Below are 19,967 nucleotides of genomic sequence, written 5' to 3'. Positions count from 1 at the left end.
GGTCACAGGCAGTCTTCCAGCTTTGTTTTGACCAAGTTAAAGAATTGCCTTACCGCACTGTACTGAGCCTAAACTCACATTTTAGAATGTGCTTGGAAAACTTTGTAAAACTGATTTTACGTTAATTCTATGAGTAGCTTCGTCACTTGAGGAAAAAAAAAATATACAGAAAGTTGTAAGAGGCAGTATTGTGCAACATGTAATTGCCAGACAGCCGTGTGACGTTGTAGATGGCATGCAAAGCTTCCAGCCTGATTTCAGATCAAATGCATTTGAGTAAGTACCCAGACTTGAATTTTTGCCCATCGCTCGTTTTCACATGAAGAGGTGAAAACAATAGCAATAGTTTCCAGCCATATAATAGCGATGAAATGTTAGTAACAGAAGATAATCCCCCATGTTTTGTGGGTTTTTTTTAAGTTTCTCCAGTTTCTTGAGCCTAACTCACTGAGGTTTTGGTGACTAGAGCAAATTGTGCTTCAGAAATCTAAGGCCAGAAGCTTGTCAAATGATGATCCCATCTATCGTCAGTTAAAATGCTACGTGCATACATCTCTTGACAGGAGAAAAGAGTAAATATGTGAACTGGAGGAAGGATAGAGCACAAATAAAACTTGTGTGTTTTGGCTTATTGGGTTTCTGGTGGGGAAAGCGTCTCTCATTAACCTGATTTAGGGAGAGACATTTTAAATGGTATCTCCCTCAAAGCATGCAGCTGTGTAGTTGATCTTTATATAGATACTTATGAATGTGCTGAAATGTTACTCACCCAGAATCTTTTTTTGTGGGAGTAGGGAAGAAAAATGCCACCAAAAAATTTTTAAGCATGAGTGCTTTAAAGCAAGCAGGAATTTATCACGCTTGAATAGGTGTAGAGTTCCAAAGCCCTCCAGAACAGTTCAGGGAAACCCAGCTGTGCACACCTGGTGAGCTTTAAATCTGTCTGTAAACTCATCAATCTCCAACCAGCTGCTGTTACTGCCTGCACCCCCTTAATTTATTTAGATTTTGGCTTTAGAAGTTCTCCTTTATGGTGACTGCCATGAAAAAAAAATGAAGATTATCCAGCAGAAGATGATTTCCCGAATTCTGTTTCAGATGCTGATTAAAGAAAAGTAACCCTCAGACATATATATTTCACTAGTCTCTAATATTTCCATGACCTATTTAATATCTGATTTATGGTATCACAAATTCAATAAGCCAAAACTGTTGCCTGCTTCCTGCAGAATAAAAAGGTTTTCTTTCTCCTTTACTAATAAAAGCTGGAGAAGCACCACCTGAAAAGTAACAAATGGTCTTGTTCAGCGTCTGTTTTTCAATCTTCTCCAGTATTTCTGAATGCACTGACAGTGAAGCTGAAACAGTCATGCAGTTACGAAACGAGCTGAGAGACAAGGAGATGAAGTTGACTGATATTCGTCTAGAAGCCCTTAGCTCTGCTCATCAGCTCGACCAGCTTCGGGAGGCAATGAACAGAATGCAGGTAAGGCATAACCGCCCCAAATGCTGCGGTCTGTGGCGGTGTGTTAAAGGCTGGCCAGCCTGCCGCACAGTAGAGAACTGCAAGAAGGTAAATCTGAAGTTTTTGAATGGTTACTAAATAGTTGTGTTTAGCTTTGTGCCAGTGTTAAACATATTGTACCTTCATTAAAAGTCAGCTGGAACACATGAATTCTGGTGCCCTCAACTCTGCAGCTCTGTTCCAACCCTAAAGACCTTCAGGGAGATCATTTTGTTGATTATCAGCAACCTCTTAAAATGCTCCCGTGCTCTCTCCCATAATGTAGCTGCATTTCAGTACTTAGTGAACTCCCCCCTATTTACGCTTCCTATACTTTGAAAAGTTTCATGGAAGGGACATTGTAAGAATTAAAATCATTAACTTGTTAAAAATATATTATGAAATGGCATTTCTGCTAAACGATTTTTTATTCTTAAGTTAGTTATGTTGTTGTCGTCTTTCACTGTGCCTTCTAACTGCTGACTTGTCTTTTCAAGAGTGAGATTGAAAAACTAAAAGCAGAAAACGATCGGCTGAAATCTGAAAACCATGGCAGCTGTAGCAGGGCTCAATCTCAGGTTTCCATTTCATCCTCCCCAAGACATTCAGTGGGTCTCTCTCAACACAGTTTGAACCTGACGGAGTCAACCAGTCTTGGTGAGTTTAATGAGCAAGGCTGTGGGCAGGTTTTATCCTGCACTGGGAAGATTTGCTTTGGTTAGCCATGGAAAAATGAAAGCATGAAAATTATTAACAGTTGAGGTGTGGAAATATGTCAGGAGCTGGCACGAAGCTGTCTTTTAAAATGTCGTCATAGTTCTGCTACGCCCTAGGTTGGAGTTGTCCAATTATGACCTCAGCTGCGGAGAGTCATGTTTAAAGCCATTTAATGGTGCACTTTCGCCAGGGGATATATCATCGGAAGGAAAATACAGAGTAACTGACTAATAATTTTCAGTGACCTTCACTTTTTAGGAGTGATACTGGTAGTTGGGAGGGAAGTCAGTAAACATGGTTCTTGTGTTTTACCTGGGGGCACGCGAAGCCCAGATGTGTCGTGGTTGACTGCAATAAATGTGTTGGTGTAAACCAGAATAGTCTTCGTTGTTATTAAGATACAGCTGTGAAGCTGTTGATGTTTTCTGTTCGCAGACATGCTGTTAGATGACACTGGAGATGGCTCTGCCCGGAAAGAAGGAGGCAGGCACGTCAAAATAGTCGTCAGCTTTCAAGATGAAATGAAATGGAAGGAGGTGAGTTGTGTTTCGTCCCCAGCTTTAAGATGTAAGTGACTTTGGCACGTGCCAGAGAATTCAAATCCAATTTGTTTAGGAGGCTTTTATTTGCAAAAGGCTTTTCAAAATTTTCTCGGCAAAATAGTTCATTGATGTATCACTAGTGATAGACAAGGCACTTGGCTCCCTCCCACCTGAATGGAACTGCTGAGAGTCAGTGCTGCTGGTTCAGGTTGTCTCATGGACTCGTAGCTTTTTATTTTGCAGTTTCTTTTTGGTGCCTCAGCGCTGGCCATGAACTGTGTCAGTAACACAGGATCGCTAGACTAGACTGTGTATCGGAGGCGTAGGTGATAATGTAAAATTTAAGCCTTTCAGTAGTAACTCTGAGAACTTGAAAGGCCACTCTTTCGGCATCAAGGAAGTTAGCAGGCTAATCTGTGCCTTGGGATAACACCTGGTTAAGATATCTCAGAAACTGCACAAAGCTCTTGGGTCCTTCTGTTAAACTTCAATAAAATTTAACTAATAATGAAAATGATCCAATGTGTCGATAGAAGGTGCACCAACATGCTAGAAGCGCTAATATTCTAGAAGAACTTAATGGATTTAGACTGGGAGATCCGTACCTTACCGTTCTAGTTCAAGTTGTCCTCTCTGGTACAAGTATCCCATTTGGAATGCCATCTTTCAGACATTCTCCATTCACAAGTAATGGAAAGAATACTGAGTACCCAAATACATTTCAGATATTGCAAAATTGCAGCCCACCTCACGTGCGTACTGCATGCATACGTGCTGCACAATCTTCATGAAGCGCTGACCTCGCCGTCTCACTTCATGAGTACCTGTAGAAGTGTGTTCAAGAAATAATTTGGTGTCTTTTGCAAGGGCAGGACAAAAATTTGAATAATCTGTAATAAAATGACTCAGCAGCTCTTTCCATCAAATACCAATTTTGTATTAATAATGACAGCCTGTGACAAGCCAATTAACAGGAAAACTATATTGCTAATTCTGTTGGACTCCACTGTGCCCGCAGTCAGTAAAGGTGCCATGTGGAAATGATTCCTTATGTTTTAGTTGAACTTGAAGTCTTACGATAAAAATCAGGTTTTCTTCATTGAATGTTTCACAGTGAATGCAGCTGAAGGACAATAGAAAAACAAGGTACATTTGGGTTTTTTATCTGCCTTAGAAATCAGAAACAAAATTATCAACTAAAATGCTGTGATGTACCAAACATAACAAAGAAGTTGTTCTATATAAGCTGCCTCTATTTTATTACACTATTTATTATTTTATTATACTATTCATACATATAACCATATATAATTTATATTCGTTTGTGTACATGTAGAGAGATATATATATATAGATATACACACACATTTATCTATGTTCACAGCAGCATTTCTTGAAGTAAATAAGATAAACCTTGCAAATGCAACATACTTGATTGTGAAGGCGTGGAAAAGTGAACGTGCCATGAGCTTTTTCTGCCTAGAATTTTCCTAAGAGTCTTTCTGTCTTTTTGCTAAGCTGTAATCCTCTCGGAGATCTTTGAATTGTTCATGGGTTGGTTAATAAATACCTTTTACTTAACATCAGTACTACTTAAGTATCCTTTAGATTTTTTTACTCCAACACTGTAGAAAACGTCTAGTAGAAAAGGAGGATTTCATGTAGCATTCAGAATTCACCATATAGAGTGGTAAAGATGCACCGTGATCGAAAAAAAAAAAAAGAGAGGAAAAAAAAAAGCAGCAGCATTTTAATTACATTAAACAGACTTGTCTGATATGTTTAGGATTTTATTAACTTAAATTCACATTTCTGTGCATTCAGGATTCGAGGCCTCGCACCTTCCTCATAGGCTGCATCGGGGTCAGTGGCAAGACCAAATGGGATGTTCTGGACGGGGTTGTAAGACGGCTGTTTAAGGTTAGCGAGTACAATTCACTGTGTGCCTGCATTCAGCGAGTACATTTTGGTGGTACCCAGCAATATTTAACTTGCTGTGATTGTTACTATTATAACCTAGAGCAAAGTCACAGAGATTTCAGTGCTGGGTAACTTTTCGTGTCTCTTTCTCATCCTAGGAGTATATCATTCACGTGGATCCCGTCAGCCAGCTGGGACTGAATTCAGACAGTGTTCTGGGCTACAGCATTGGAGAAATCAAACGCACTAATAGTGCAGAGACACCTGAGCTGTTGCCCTGTGGCTATCTAGTCGGAGAAAACAACACTATTTCTGTTACCATCAAAGGTAATTACGCTTGACCTGTCTGTTGTAGTTCTCACTAATTACAGTTTTATCAAAGCTTGCTGTGTCAAGAAGCTCAGAGGAGTAGAAACGTTTTATTGTGTTTCTTTTTCCCGTCCCTACCTTTTATTTATTGGTCCTTCTATTTTTACTTGATAAAGACAGCACTTTGAGTATGCTAAGTCCATAAATTGAGCAAATTTTCGGTCTGTAACAGTAGGAATAATCACACGCACAGCAGTTTTCTCCACATACCTTGAACTGATGCCTGGAGTTGTCCTAGCAAAGATATCACACCGCAAGGGATGTAGTGGAGTTTGAGCAGCAAAGTTCCTTCCAAATGAATGAAGCCTCAGAAATTCATTACCTCTTTGTAACAGCTATAGTTTTTATTTCCTTCATGCAGAGTAAAAAAAATCCTGATTTATCTTGTTTGATTGGTCTCGCTGAAGAGTCCCCCCTTAGGCACTAGTAAGGAGGCATCCCAGAATTCATGGGACACCTAAAAATCTGGATTTTTTTCAAAATGTGTGGTTTTCAGAACTCTCATCATTTTCATTATCTCATACTGATAAGCATTTAATGCTTGTATTTCTCATGTGGTTTCTCATTTGATTTCCAGAGAACCATTCTTATATGAAAACTGTACTTTGAAACTAGGTTTGAGGGGGTAAACCCTCAGCTGCTGCAGTTTGAATGTACATAGTTTGCTCAAAGTTACACCAGTGAAATCTACACCATAGATCTGCCTCCCGGTGGTAGCATGTTTGAGAGCATTGCCAAACACGCTGCAGCTCAACTTGGAAATTTGGCTGTGGCATTTGACTGAAAGCAGTTGGATTTTTGAAAGTTGGCGTAAAAAAACCCAGTTACCTTGGGTAGCAAATCAGTGGGCAGGAAGACAAAATAAGCCATGAAATATCTCAATTTACTGAGGCTTGCTGTGAACCCGGGGTATTTTGCTTGCTTACAATATACATTGTCTGATAGTAAATCCCAGTTGACATACTGCTTGAGTTCTGGGCATATCTGTAAAGCTGCGATCTGATTTTATGTTTAACTTGCATTGGCTTGAGTTCTACTTTGAAGGCTCGTATGTGATAACAGTTTTCAATAAAATAGAAACATATTTAATCAATTTATGGAGAATCAGTTACATATACCTTTGAGATATAAAGCTGCCTACATAAATATTTAATATTCCAAGTAACCATTGAGGTGCAAACATTTCTACGTGTGATCTGCCAACTTCCCTTGCTGCTGTTTATTTTGAAGCACTGTGTATTTTCCCTGAGCCAATTCTGCCTAAAGTGACTGCTGACATTGCGTAAATGCTTATCAGCAGGAGTTTTATGTTAGAAGCGATAACTATCAGCATACAGAGAAGGAGTTTAATTACGAGCGTTTGGGAAAGTAGGGGGAGTTGATGATAGCTGGGGTTTTTTGCCTAGCAATTCAAAAGTAAACAGGTAAATTCTGGATGAATGCGCACTGTACGTGGCAAAATACCATAAAATGGATGGGTTGTGTGTGAAAAACGTGGCCTGGAATCATTTAGTGTGGCAGATTGCCTAGGGCCTTAGACATGGTAGGGTGCAGCTGAGTCTTTGCAAACAGAAAGCTGAAGGAGGATCCGGGCTAAGCCCACAGGTCATCTCGGAAATTGTTTCACCAGCTTTATGTGTGCTCCTCTGCACCGCGAGGGGTACCAGAGCGGGAGGGGATTTGTCTCTGAAGTGAGATACGGCTTGGTCAGGTCAGGTCTAAATCTGCTGGTTCTGAGAGTTATTTTGGGGGGTTCTCCTACTATTGCTGGGACCAGGTACATTCACAAAATCACATTTTTCAGTTCTTGGTTTGGCTATCTAGTCATTTTAACTAATTTTGATTTCTTCAGACTCCACTAATGGGATTGCTTTGCAGCATTGCAACTGTTTAGTAAAAAGAAAAAAAAAACAAACTGTAACCTTTTAAAAACACAGGTGATTTGGATAAAAATTGGGAATCCCGCTAAATGAGGAATCTTTTCCTGTTGCAGGTATCTGCGAGAACAGTTTGGACGGTCTGGTGTTTGAATCACTGATCCCAAAGCCTATACTGCAGCGTTATATCTCTCTCCTGATGGAACACAGACGGATTATCTTATCCGGTCCCAGTGGCACTGGCAAAACATATCTTGCAAACCGTCTGTCTGAGTACATGGTCCTTCGAGAGGGCAGGGAGCTGGCCGAGGGCATTATTGCAACCTTCAATGTGGACCACAAATCCAGTAAGGTGAGGACACAGAAACCGTCTTTGCACAATTAATGCTACCATATATCAAAAATGAGAGGCTCCTCCTTTATTAATCCACCAAAAGCTGATTTTAAATTTGCCTTTCTTTTTAAAGCATGATGTTAATCCTGAAGGGAATATTTTTAAGGTTTTCAGAACGACAGATTCACCTGATTATGGGCCTGAAACAGCAGGCTTCCAGGTGTATATCGAAACACCTAAAGGTGTTAGGATTTTTCAAGTGGTTAGGAGCCTGAGGATTGCCCAGGAAGTTAAAACACCTGCATAAAAATTCCCAGCAACTTAAGCAATCCCTATTGCATGTGGGCATTTTTCCAAAAACCCTCAAATGCATCTCTAGGCTGTCAGGAGTTTCTGCAGCTGCAAGTATCAGCAGCTGTAATCTGTGTGTGCTGGGTTTGAAGTGACTGTTGTCCAGACACATTCCTGTGCCGGTAAGGCATGTCTCTGGTTTTTTATGTGCTGCTGGTTTTGCTGAATATACCTCCATGAACATCTAGATTAAAGAAGAAGAAAAAAAAAAAAAAGCTGTATATTTTATGGCCTTAGGCACATTTTCCTCTGGAGGAAAGGGATGGTTGAAATTGTGGTTGTAGGCCAGCGGTATAATTTGAGGCATGCTATGGAATAAATGCTTTAAAGCTGCTGAGAGCATTTCAACCACACCCAGGCAGGCAGCAGCCCCGCAAGCTCATCCCTCTTTCATGGCATTAAGGAAGGCATCTGAATTTGGCCTCTGCCGAGGGATGCTGTATTCCAGATTAATGTTATCGGCTGTGTTTTGATGGAAACACAATTGCAAGAAGCTATAACAAACGTAGCTCGAAGGCGAAGTTTGATTTGGTATATAGAGAGTTGAACAAGTTCCTGAAAATAAAGAAAAATACGTTTCAAACACCTCTGTGTCAGATTAGGACAGCACAAATGAAAAAACAGAAATCAAATGACAAAATCTTACCCTTCTTTAAAGCACTTTTCTCACTCAGGTTTTCTGATATAGTCTTGGAATCGTCAGCATAACCTACAAAAGAGAAAGTAAACCCTGTTCCTTTGTTTTCCTATGGAAAATGTGTGCATTTGTAACATACCAGGCACCTTTGCTTCAGATTTCGTTACAAAGCCATAGCTTATACATCTTAACTGAATTTTCAAGGAATATGAAGAAAACTCTTTCTTTTTTTTTTCTTTTTTTTTTTTTTTCTCTTTTCTTTATATATGCTTTGCAGGAACTCCGCCAATACCTGTCCAACCTAGCAGACCAGTGTAACAGTGAAAATAACGCTGTGGATATGCCTCTTGTAATCATCCTGGATAATTTGCATCACGTTAGCTCCCTAGGGGAGATCTTTAATGGACTTCTAAACTGCAAGTACCACAAATGGTAAAGAAATAATACGAGAACACAATCCCAGTTTCAGTGCTGCAGTCAGACCAGTGCCACTGCAAAATGTGACCGCAAAACCCGACTCTGGGTTGCTTGTAAAGCAGACTGAGGTGGCTGGATTGTCTGTATCACAGACAGCGCTTCAGAGGAGGGTTTTTTTCCTTCATGAAATGATCGATTCCTCTGAAATCAGTAATAAAAAAGTCCTAGAGGGTTTAGGTAATTTGCATTCTCTGCCTGCAGAAGATATTCAATACTAACCACCCATTTTTAGTGAAAGATCCTGCTTTGAGAATTCTGTTCTGCTTTCAGAATTTGATGTTCTCAGAAGTCAGATCCTCAGTGAAGGATTTGGTTATAAGTAGCTACAAAAACCTTCTTTGACAAAAGACATTTGAGTAACTTCTTTTAATGTTGAGATCTTGCTGAAAAGTTGCTTTTCAAAATTTACAGGTTTGATTTGTTTGACTTTTTTTTTTTTTTTTTTTGATAGTCCGTATATTATTGGCACAATGAACCAAGCCACCTCCTCAACACCTAATCTTCAACTTCACCATAATTTCAGGTACTGTTTATTCATGTTTCTCATTTATGTTTGTGGGCTGGCAAGGGAGTAAGGGCTACTGAGGCATCTGAAATTATTCTTACCAGCTGAAATAGCAAACCGAGAGAGAAATACTGTTTGCTATTAGTTGCTGCCCAAACATGTGCAGCTTTGTTACGATGCTGTTATTGAAGTAAATGTGGTTCGTAAAACTTTCACTTTTCAGAGGATTGTTAAGATATTTGATCTTCTAACAAATTTTAAATAAGACAATATTTAGGCAAGGTGGATACCAAATGAGAAATAAGCTGAAACAACGCACAATACAAATTATTTCATCTAGTGAACTCATCATTCCAAAATAACTTCTCCTAGGAAACATAAGGGACTGAGCTAGCTATTTTTGATGATCAGCAGTGCAACAGCAGCAATAAATAATAAGAAAAATTTAGTCCAGAATAATTACATTCAGTAGCATGAAGGAGGAGTAATGCACATTTCTGTTGTTCTGCCATAGATGGGTGCTATGTGCTAACCACACTGAGCCAGTCAAAGGCTTTCTCGGCCGTTTCTTGAGAAGAAAGCTCATTGAAACAGAGATCAGCGGCAGGATGAGAAATGCAGAGCTGGTTAAAATTATTGATTGGATTCCCAAGGTCTGGCAACATCTGAACAAATTCTTGGAGGCTCACAGCTCCTCTGATGTTACTATTGGTAAGTGCTCTGCCCATACGCCCAGGCAGATGTAAATAGGTGCATTTTATTTCCTTGTGCCTCATCAGGTAAAAAATGTTTCTTTAAAAGCCCCACTTTTAGATGGCAGTGTACTCTCAAGCAAACGGTACGAGAAGTTTCTTTTTTTTCCTTTTTCTAAGTCCTGGGTACGAACTGTGTTATGAAATCTGGTTAATTGTTTTCACCTTGAAGGCTGTAGTTTTTCAAGTTGATTCAGAGGATTTTTGAGCTCTCAGGAAGAGCAATTCACCAGCTGGCTACTTATGTTCTTTCATTCTTGGCTGCTTTTTCCAGAGAACTGGAAGTTGTTCTTTGATCCTATTTTTGATACGTATCATGATTTGAGTGTAATATCTTGATTTCCCTCTCCAGGTCCACGGCTCTTCCTCTCCTGTCCGATAGATGTAGATGGTTCTAGAGTCTGGTTTACTGACTTGTGGAACTACTCCATCATCCCCTATCTTCTGGAGGCAGTTAGAGAAGGGCTGCAGGTGAGCAGGCAAAGTGAGAAATCACAGCTCTTTTGTCTATTCAAAAGGCAGCAGAGCATCAGGCAAAACTGAGTAATGGCAACGTGTTCTCTAGCTATAACTTTACATACTGAATACCTGAATCTCTGTGAAAATGTAACCTAAATTGTCATTAATTTCAGGCAGAATTATTCTCTTCAAACTGTTTTGAAATATGGAGTGGAAGCACTGAAAATCCCGGCTAGATGTTTTGAAAAGTGTTCCCATGCCAAATTACTGACGGGGGGGGCAGTGTTAGACACCCAAATACCTTTCAATAACCTGTTCCAGAAGCATGCCTGAAAATTGTACTGTGAATCTGAAAAACATGTTTGTGGCTATTAACTTAGTTATGCAGGATTTTCCTTTGTAAATCAAATCTTTCAACAGAGGAGAAACAAAGCTGTGCATGGAGAGAAACATTAATGAGTGACAGGATCAGTGGCGGTGACATTTTGATTACTTCTCAGTCTACAGGATTAATGTTCTAGTAGATTGCTTCATAATTCTTTCAGAGACCATAGTGAAATCATTGATTGCCCGTACTTAGTAACTGATTCATCTCTTAGCAGTTTGGATGGTTCTAAGCATTGCCGCACAATTCTCAGTATCTGTATGAGTACAGAGCTTGTTGGAATCAGGAGAAGGGTTCAGCTGAGGATTGCTATGGACTTGGCATGCAACTGTGGGGGAAAAAGGGCTGTTTTCTTCTTCAGTCCCCTGCTCACAGGGTAAGCAGGGCAGCACATGATTTAAAAGCCGGTTTTGGCGATAGCGTAGTCCAATATCAGTAAGTTCTGGTCACTGCATGCCTGAAAGCTGAACACGAGATCACACATACAGAAATGAAAGGTGGATTGCAGTGAGAGGCTAGAAGATTGAAGAAGGGCTAAAGGTGGATGGAGAATAGGAAATTACAGCAATGCATTGGGAGCTTGTGTTTTGCGAAGAAGACAAATGCCATTTTGAGAGCATAAGCTATAATTACATCTGCTAGAAATAGGAAGAGGTTAGTACATCATGTAAAAACAGTCATTAGAAAGAAATGTGGAAAGGGTTCAGAAAAGAACAATATCATTAAGTATTATGGTACAGGAACCATTATTCAATGGGAAAGATGAGAAGCTCAGACTACTCAGTTTATTCAAGAGGAAGCTAAAATATTACTCGGTCTATGGGAGTCTCTTCTGCTTTAGTTTTGCAGGGAAAAAAGTCAAGTGGATGTCTGACAAGTTTGGACTAGTAAAATTCAAACTATAAGCAAGACATGGCTTGTTATTATTGGTAAAATTAATTAACAGTTGGGAAATTTTACTTATGGTAGTAATAGGTTCTCTATCACATATGTCTCTGTGTCTCACGTGTTTCTGAATCATAAAATAACTCCCAAGTACAAGGTCCGTAGAGCAGCCGTTGTAGTGCAGCGTGGTTCCTTCATGTTTGTGAAAAACAGTTCTCTCCGTTCTGCTACTGCTTGCGGCTCAGCATTGCTGTGTTTGTCAGGATGCCTTGCCAGTAAGATACATGTAAAAAAAAAAAAAGCATGCAAGACCTCTTGGGAAAATACAGGGATTTTGTTTTGTTTTGCTTGTTTATTGCATTTCTTTTCAATGCAATACCCTTTTGAGGTTCAGCTCCTGTCCGCATGGGAGTACTCTGCAGAGTGGGGAACTTGTGAAGATGCAGCGGTCTGAGGATTTGAAGAAGTACTTAAAAGAAAAAGGGGAGGGAGGTGGAATTTTACATTGTGCCGTTAAGCCACCTTGGGTTTCATCGGCTAGCTAGACAGCAGAAACTTACAGATGTTTACAGAGAAGAGAGGGGAGACAACCCTGTCATAGAAAACGGAGCTTTTACTAATGGCTTCTTCCAAATCTAGGAAATACATGAATTCTTCAGTAAGTTTTGGTTAAAAGTTGGACAAACTGCGACTGCCATTTGAAATTTCCCAGTGCCTGGAGACCTCATTTTCTTTGGGACGATTGTGATAGACTCTTAGACATGTGGAAAACGATAGGTCCTAGGTAGAAAACACACAGAGGAACTTTGCTAGAAATAAAACGGGAGAGCCATTTTCCATAAAACTTCCTATAAAGGAAGGTCATGGCAGCCAATAATCTTTTTAGACCTAAAATGAGAAAGGAGAGCATGTGACACTGTTTGCTTCTGAAATGGAGAAGACTGATGCTCTCGGTGATGCTTGGGCTCCTTGTGCTGTGTTTTGAAGCTCATATCACTGATCAGTAGGTGTGGAAAGCATTGAAAAATTACTAATGGAAATGAAGCGAAAGAAAACCATTAGTAAAACCATCATTTGTGCTTGCGTGTTTTGCCTGATACCTGCCTCTTCCCTTAGGTTGTCTGAATGGCTTGCATTCCAGGTGGAAGGATTTCAGTTTCTCACTTTATGCTTTAGACTCTTTATCCACTTCGGTCCCATTTCCCCAAACCCCACTAACTCATTTCCATTTAAATAATGTCTCTTTTTTTTCTTGTCAATGGGTAAGGATAAGGCTTAAGTACTTGAAGAGCAGCGAGAGTTGTGCTTAACAAGCTAATGCTAGAAATGTGTGTTTCATTTTGGGCTATTTTCTGTCCCCCACACCCACAAAGGCTCCTCTGAGAACACATCTTCTCTCACCAAAGTGCCTGCCAGAAAGGAAGGGCGGACTGCTGATTTCACTCTGATCTCTGCGGATCTAAACTGAACTACTTTTATATTCCTGTTTCTCATTTAGAGAACTATTTCGGGTCAAAGACAAATGAGCCAAATGGATCCTTAACAATAATTGCTCCCATTGGAGCTAAGTATTTTTGTTCTTCAAAACAGGGATGTGAAAATTAAAGGGTTATATAAAACCCCAAGTTCTTCCTGCTTGGCGTATCGATACAGAATGCAGCAGCAGCAAAAAGAGGACCCAGAGTCCCTGCAGCTCCCTGCCACCATCGCTCGTACTCCATCACATCTCTGTGGTGCTTTGTGAAGGAACCTGTTTGTGCCTTCCCCCTTAATTGCTTCCTAGAAAACATGAACGGGATGGACAGAGCTGGTTGCTGCGGAAGGGAGTAGTGAGTTAGTTGTTCAGCCTCTCATCTGCTGAAGATAGGTGGGGATTTCGTGTATTGAAATGGGAATTGTACTTACAAGCTCATTTTCAGAAACGAGCTAGGACCCACACAGACCTTCTAGGCAGCAAAGACCTGCGAAAAGGGTAAAATCCTTCTCCACTTGGCAACCGACAGGTATTGCTGTAAATTCAGGAACAAGGTGAAAATAGGAGAACTGGTTTACCACAGCTTGAAGACGTTATGCTGGGGCAATAATATAGTACAGCTCAAGGATGGAGAGTGTTTAGGTTGTGGAAGAGGCTGTGTGAGATGACCTAGCACCATCTGCTGGGCACCTCTCTGTGGGCTGGGACCTGCTCCGCTGTGCTGCAGAATGAAGCAATATTGGTATTTAGGGTGATTTAATACTTTGGGCATGTGAAAAATTAAACCACAAAAAAAAGCCAAGAAGAAATAATGATGAGAAAAATAAAATAGTCTTAGATTCATCAGAGTGCTAGTGAATTTCTTGGTTAGGCTGCTGCTTTTCCCCCTGCACGTTGTGCAGGAGAGTTTTCTGAGTTCAAGTGATGAAACGCCAGTGACCAAATCGAGTTGCTGAAGGATATTTAGGCTAAAATCTGTAAAGTGGGAGTAAACATTTGCAAGTCACTTGAAGCTGTGTGTTTGCTGTTGCAAGTCCTGTGGCATTGAAATGAATGTATTAGCCAATTAAGGCAAACCAAATATAACAAGGAGAAGAATACGCTGGGATTTGGTAGCACAGCCTGTTCAACACAGAAAAAGTTTTTGAAACAGAGCTTGCTTATTGGAGATAGGAACATGACCACAGACAAATTGTGTCGGCACTTTTTCTGAGTTGACTAGAAAGAAATTCTCCCAACTTGAGAGCCTTTCGCCGTGACATCTGTCATTGTTGCCTGGTGACAGGTCTGACATTTCCTCTTACACGTTCCACTGATGGCAGTTTTGTGACGACAGCAAACACAGATAAAGCAGTTCCTGGTATGATCCGGATGTCAACATTGATGGCCTGTTCTGTATATTCGCTTTATTTAAGTTAACTTGATTAGGCGACGTGGTTTTCAGGTCTCCCTTTCTTCAGCTGGTGCCAGGAGAAGGGCACTGCGGTCTCACAGGAGCTGGTCAGCCCCTTCCAAACCAGGTGCCACTAAAAATAGCTTTGTGTGTCATTAGGGTAAGGAAAATCTCACTTGTTTGTGTTCAGCCCGGCTTGCAAGTGTTTTCTGCCACCCAAGAATCACGGCACATGCCTTTTGGTGAGGGAGGCGCTGACTGAAGCAGTTGACTAACAGGAATGTTTTACATGTGGTTTTGTTCTTCCAGTTGTACGGGAGGAGAGCGCCCTGGGAGGACCCTGCCAAGTGGGTGATGGACACCTACCCCTGGGCAGCCACCCCCCAGCACCATGAGTGGCCACCTCTGCTGCAGCTGCGGCCTGAAGACGTGGGCTTTGATGGCTACTCAATGTCACGGGAGGGCTCAACCAGCAAACAGGTCCCAGTGAGTGATGCTGAAGGAGATCCTTTGGTGAGTTCTCGTTTTTGAAACCGCAGAACTGCTTTGTTTCCCTTGTTTCTAAGGACTAGAAACAGGACTAAAAAAGTAAAGGACCGCTGAGGAGTGTGATGAAAAGTTTCAGAGTGAGAAGGCAGTGTTTCTGGGGAAGTCATTAAGTCAGCCTGGGGAAAGCATTCGCACAGAAAGCCCGCACAGTTTTGCGAGAGACAGCGGCAGAAGCTTTTCGCATTTGTTGGGGGTACTTTGAGGATTCATTTTTTGAGGAGTGACTGAGGATGTGTGTACTAAACTTAATTTCTATGCTGTGGAATTCAATATGTGATGTTGTTACACGTGCCTGAATTACACGGTGGAACCATTTTGTTGAGCTTGTTTTGCCACAATTGCAAAATAGGCTTGTTGCTTTACTTCACTTCACGTGTAAGCTATGCTCTTGACCCAAATGAGAAATGAGATTTCGAAGGAGTATATGAACTAACGGTGTTCATGAGTGGTGTCTAATTTATTAGTCAGGCATACCTCACAAGCATACAGGGAAATGTTATACATTCTGGAGAAGTACAAGTTCAATTGAGCTTTCCAGTGGGAAAAGGTTACTGGAGCTGCTGTGCAAACTGAATGCCCTGAAGCTGTTCTGTGGAGATGTACATTTTTCTGGACAGCTGGGAGTACTGGATGTGTGTTACAGGTTTTTACTAGCTCGTATATACTATACAAATGTCAAGCTAGCTATTAGGACATTCAGATTTGCCTCTTTTGACTGATCTGTCCATGTTTCCATGGGTCAGAGGAAGAGGGGGTAGGGTGCTTGCAGAATCCTGTCGAGCAAGGCTGTGGAGTAATCCCTTCGATCTTTGCATCTTCAATTTTACTGGAAAAGCATGCTTGTTATGACTCACTTGCATGCTGCTGTAATCTGACTTACAGTTAATGTCTCTTTTCAGAGACTCGGTATTAATTAGTCTGCTTGTTCCTGCCTTTTTCACCCACTGGCAAAGTGAATGCTGCTGTAGCTTTCCTATGGAGTTGATATTCTTTCTGCCTCCGAATACAAATAATTGTGAACTTCTGTGCCTTTGCAGATGAACATGCTCATGAGACTGCAAGAAGCAGCCAACTACTCAAGTCCTCAGAGTTATGACAGTGACTCTAACAGCAACAGCCATCACGATGACATCCTTGATTCATCTCTGGAGTCAACATTGTGATCTTGTTCAGATAGAAACAGGCTGTTTCCATATTGCTCTCCCACTTGGCAAGAACCCTGATCACAGACTCATGAAAAGAACACATTCCTGGGCTGGGCTGGGATCTCAGTATTAGAGCTGCAAGAACAACAAGACACTTGGAGTCAGTCTTGAACCTGGGTGCGGGCAACCCAAGCAGCCTTTGTATTGTTTTTCTTTTAACAATGATGAGAACTGCACTATTCCTTGGTTTTCTTCTGTTTAGTTGCTGTAAGCTCTCATGCCTAAGATACTGAAGATGTTCAAAATAATCATCGTTACTAAAAGTTGAAGGGGTGGGAGGGGAACTTCCCAACTGTGAAGCGAATAGCTTTGTGCCATGTACTGTCCGGAAGGAGAGGGGAGAGGAAATATTTGCCTATGCTGCTTCTGACCAAACACATTTAGGTGAGGGCTGGACTTTTACCGATCAGCTTTTAGGAGTAAACTCAGCTTCATATAGTTCTGGTGCTATAACAGTATCGCTTGCCTTGGAAATAATACTCAATAAAGGCAAAGCTGCAAAACAGGGATGTTTGAATAAATATCAAAAAGGGGGGGGGGGGGGGGGGGGGGGAAGCAAAAGTGCTGCTCTCCTTGCCAGTCTGAGACCTTGGCTTTCTTTCATTGTGTGTTTATAAAGATATATATATAAATAGGAATATATAAAAATATATATACAGTCTGAACAGATCAGGTTTTTTCAAACACTGTGTAACAATCAGTCCTACTACAAGTGAAAGATCAGGTAGCCCTTGGCTAGTCAGGGCCTGATTCTCTTCCCACTGACATCCACATAACCAACTTGGTTGACTTCATTGGCATTAAAACCGATTTATTTCCGCGAGGGGAGTGAGTGTCCCTCCTCTGCAGCGAAAGGGCCGTGCCCCGTCGAGTCGTGCAGCTCCACAGGACCCTTGGCAGTGCACAGGCGTGGAGAGCCCTGCACACGGAGGTGAGCTACACCCCTGGCAAGGGATCAATCACACTTCCCAGTTTTTAATTCTTGCCATGAAATGTTACAGCTGTTTTCTAAAAACTTTGGCTTCTGTTCAGAGGTTTCGTTCCAATCAGCATAACTATAAATGGATTAATTAGAACTCTGTGACAGTTCCAGTGCTACTCCGGTTGCAACATTTACTTCCATGGTTTTTCATTTTAATTGGGGAAAAAAAACATAATAAATGAATCTTTTAGCAGTATTCAGGTCTGGAAAAAAAGGAGGGAAGGTACTGTGTCTTTTTAAGTTTAGCTGGGCCATGCTTTTTGAGTTTTGGCAGAGCCGTGAACCTGGTTTTATTTCTCCTCCTCTCTGAACGCACACACCTACACTCGCAGTGTTAAGGCTCGTACTTGGTTGGGGAAGCAGAATGCCTCCCAGAGGGTTGCGCTTCCCTTGGTACGGAAGCAGATGCTCACACCACCATCACCGCGATGTTGGCTGTACCTCAGCGACAACATCACTCCTTGATATGGATCCGTACTAGCCTTTCCAGCTGTCTTTTGGTGCTGAACTTTAAAGCGATGCCTTATTTTGTACTAATTGTGTTTGATTAAATTAGTGCTGTATATTACAGGATTTTATTTAAAGAAACAGGGCTAAAGTCATCTCTTGGAATATCATAAGTTGCTGTGAATATTGTTTGTATGAAATACTAGAATTTGTTTAAATGTGACAAAAAAGGAGGGAAATGAGATAACTTTTCAGGTTCATATCAATCCGCAGCTAATAAATCACTGAAGAGCTGTTTTATCTACCCATGCAGGAGGAAGGAAGGAAAAAAAAAAAAGAAAGCTTTTCAACTGTAATGAATGCTGTCATTAATAAATTGCAGGAATATGCTGGTTTTTCAATGTACAGAAAGAAAACTTATTACAAACACTTTTTTAAGAGCTTGTGGGTTTCAAGTAATATAACAGACAAGTTCATGCTTCTGTGACTCAGCTTGAGAGGATGGTTTTATTATACCTCATGACTTTCTGTAACATAACTGTACTTTGTCTTACTGAGCTGGTCTTGAATCTGCTCCTGTTACAACTTTTAAGTGCTGATGACTTTTTTTTTTAAGAAGAAAAATATTGTAAAAGAAAAATTTAAATATTTTAATGACGGGGGGGGCGGGGGGAAGAGCTTGGTGTTGTTACTGTTTTAACCTTATGAACTCTATTTCATGATTTCACTGAATGAAATACCAAGGGTTACTCAGCTAACGTTCCTAATCCAGTTCTTGGTACTGTAAAAATGGGATAAATCTGTGTGGAATCAAATAGATAGCATGCTGATGATGAGTTTGAGAGAGGTTACTTTTTCCAGTAGTCTGGACAATTCTGCTTCCCAGCACTGACTTTACCTGCTACTACTGTGAATTTTGGTATCTAATCCCCCAACTGAATCCGTGCAGATAGAGCATGTGCCTGTAAAAAAAAAATCCAGTTGCAGGACTAGGGCTTTAAATGGACTTTATCTCCTAGAAAACGTCTCGGTTAACCTTTAACTGAGTGCTGTAAGACATGTTTAAAACGGTGTTTTATTTGTGGGGAACGGGGTTTTTTTCTTTTCTTCTCATTTTTAATCCTGAGCTGAAGCTCAGGAAGGAATTTCAGTTACTTTTTATTGACACTAGCTTGCATTACAGTGAGAGAGGCAATTTTGGCTAGGATAGGCATTCTAAGCATCACGATATTCAGTGTCTTTTCTGAAACTTCGGGAAGCAGGGTTACCTGTTGTGCACATGTCTTCATTTTTATCAAGACTTCCTGTAGATTAGATTAAGTCTTTCTTTAAGTGGCTTAGTTCACATTTAAGGCTTTTTCAAAACACTTCCTTGTTTTTGCTTTTTTTCCTGACAAAGTTGGCTTGTTTAATAAAAAGAAAATCAAGAAAGAAATGCAAGATTCTATGCAACATTCATGTTGAATTATAAATTGGAAGTATAAACAGTTTTCTTTCCTTCAGAACTGCCAAGAATGATACAGGCCATAAATGAGATGTGGTTTATTTGGGGAAGGGGGGCGGGGGGTTGGTTGGCCTTTTTGTACATTTTGGAAGAAGCAAACTGATATTTCATTGTTGATGCTTAACTTCGGTATTATGTGTATGAAATCTTGTCTAAATGTGGCGATTTTCTTTCAAGAAAAAAATACAAAAACGGAGCAAAAAAATCTTTCTTTGTCGATACTAAATGGAAGGTTGCTGTTTTGATCTAGTCATTTCCAGTGGAACAGTTTATGAAATATGTTCTATAAGATGTACATTTTTTCATTGTAACATAGAAATGTAAATAATTGATTAAAAGTGCTGCATTTTGATGAATTTTTTCTAGCCATTTTTAAAGAGAAAAACTAGGAATTGAGTATTTTGTGTACGTTTTATGATGTTTTCCATTTGCTCCTCTCCCTATTTAATTTTCAGTTCTCATTTAGGATTGGAATTTGTGAATGGTCTGTTTGAGATCATGCCTCCCCTTTCTCACCCTCCCCGTTTCTCCCCCACCCCCTGTGTCATGGAGAATAAAGCTGATGATTGTACCAGTCTTAAATTATTCATGATTCAATAAAATTGATGCTTATTTATTCAGATTTCTGGTTTCCCAGAACTTTTTGTCCCTTCCTAATCAAATTTTTTTTTTTTTTTTTAAGATTGCGGGGTTCGCTTC

At 40.5% G+C, this 19,967-nt stretch overlaps 1 protein-coding gene across 8 annotated transcripts in view; it reads left to right on the top strand.

Moving 5' to 3' along the window:
• The window catches only part of NAV2 (neuron navigator 2), a 410,341-nt gene extending 390,451 nt beyond the window's left edge, over positions 1-19,890 (top strand). For all 8 annotated transcript variants that reach the window (XM_055813584.1, XM_055813586.1, XM_027790864.2 and 5 more), the window contains 12 exons: positions 1,333-1,486; positions 2,002-2,161; positions 2,657-2,757; positions 4,588-4,683; positions 4,842-5,010; positions 7,046-7,281; positions 8,529-8,683; positions 9,180-9,251; positions 9,748-9,944; positions 10,338-10,456; positions 14,891-15,094; positions 16,168-19,890. In XM_055813584.1, coding sequence (XP_055669559.1) covers positions 1,333-1,486; positions 2,002-2,161; positions 2,657-2,757; positions 4,588-4,683; positions 4,842-5,010; positions 7,046-7,281; positions 8,529-8,683; positions 9,180-9,251; positions 9,748-9,944; positions 10,338-10,456; positions 14,891-15,094; positions 16,168-16,293 — 1,789 coding nt within the window. In that variant the 3' untranslated portion in view covers positions 16,294-19,890. The remainder of the gene's footprint in view (positions 1-1,332; positions 1,487-2,001; positions 2,162-2,656; positions 2,758-4,587; positions 4,684-4,841; positions 5,011-7,045; positions 7,282-8,528; positions 8,684-9,179; positions 9,252-9,747; positions 9,945-10,337; positions 10,457-14,890; positions 15,095-16,167) is intronic.
• Positions 19,891-19,967: the final 77 nt, after the last annotated feature.

The sequence above is a fragment of the Falco peregrinus genome, chromosome 9 (genome assembly GCF_023634155.1).
Source record: "Falco peregrinus isolate bFalPer1 chromosome 9, bFalPer1.pri, whole genome shotgun sequence".
NCBI classification, from domain to species: Eukaryota; Metazoa; Chordata; class Aves; order Falconiformes; family Falconidae; genus Falco; species Falco peregrinus.
Note: the sequence above shows the minus strand (reverse complement) of the source record. Positions and strands in the feature narration are given on the sequence as shown.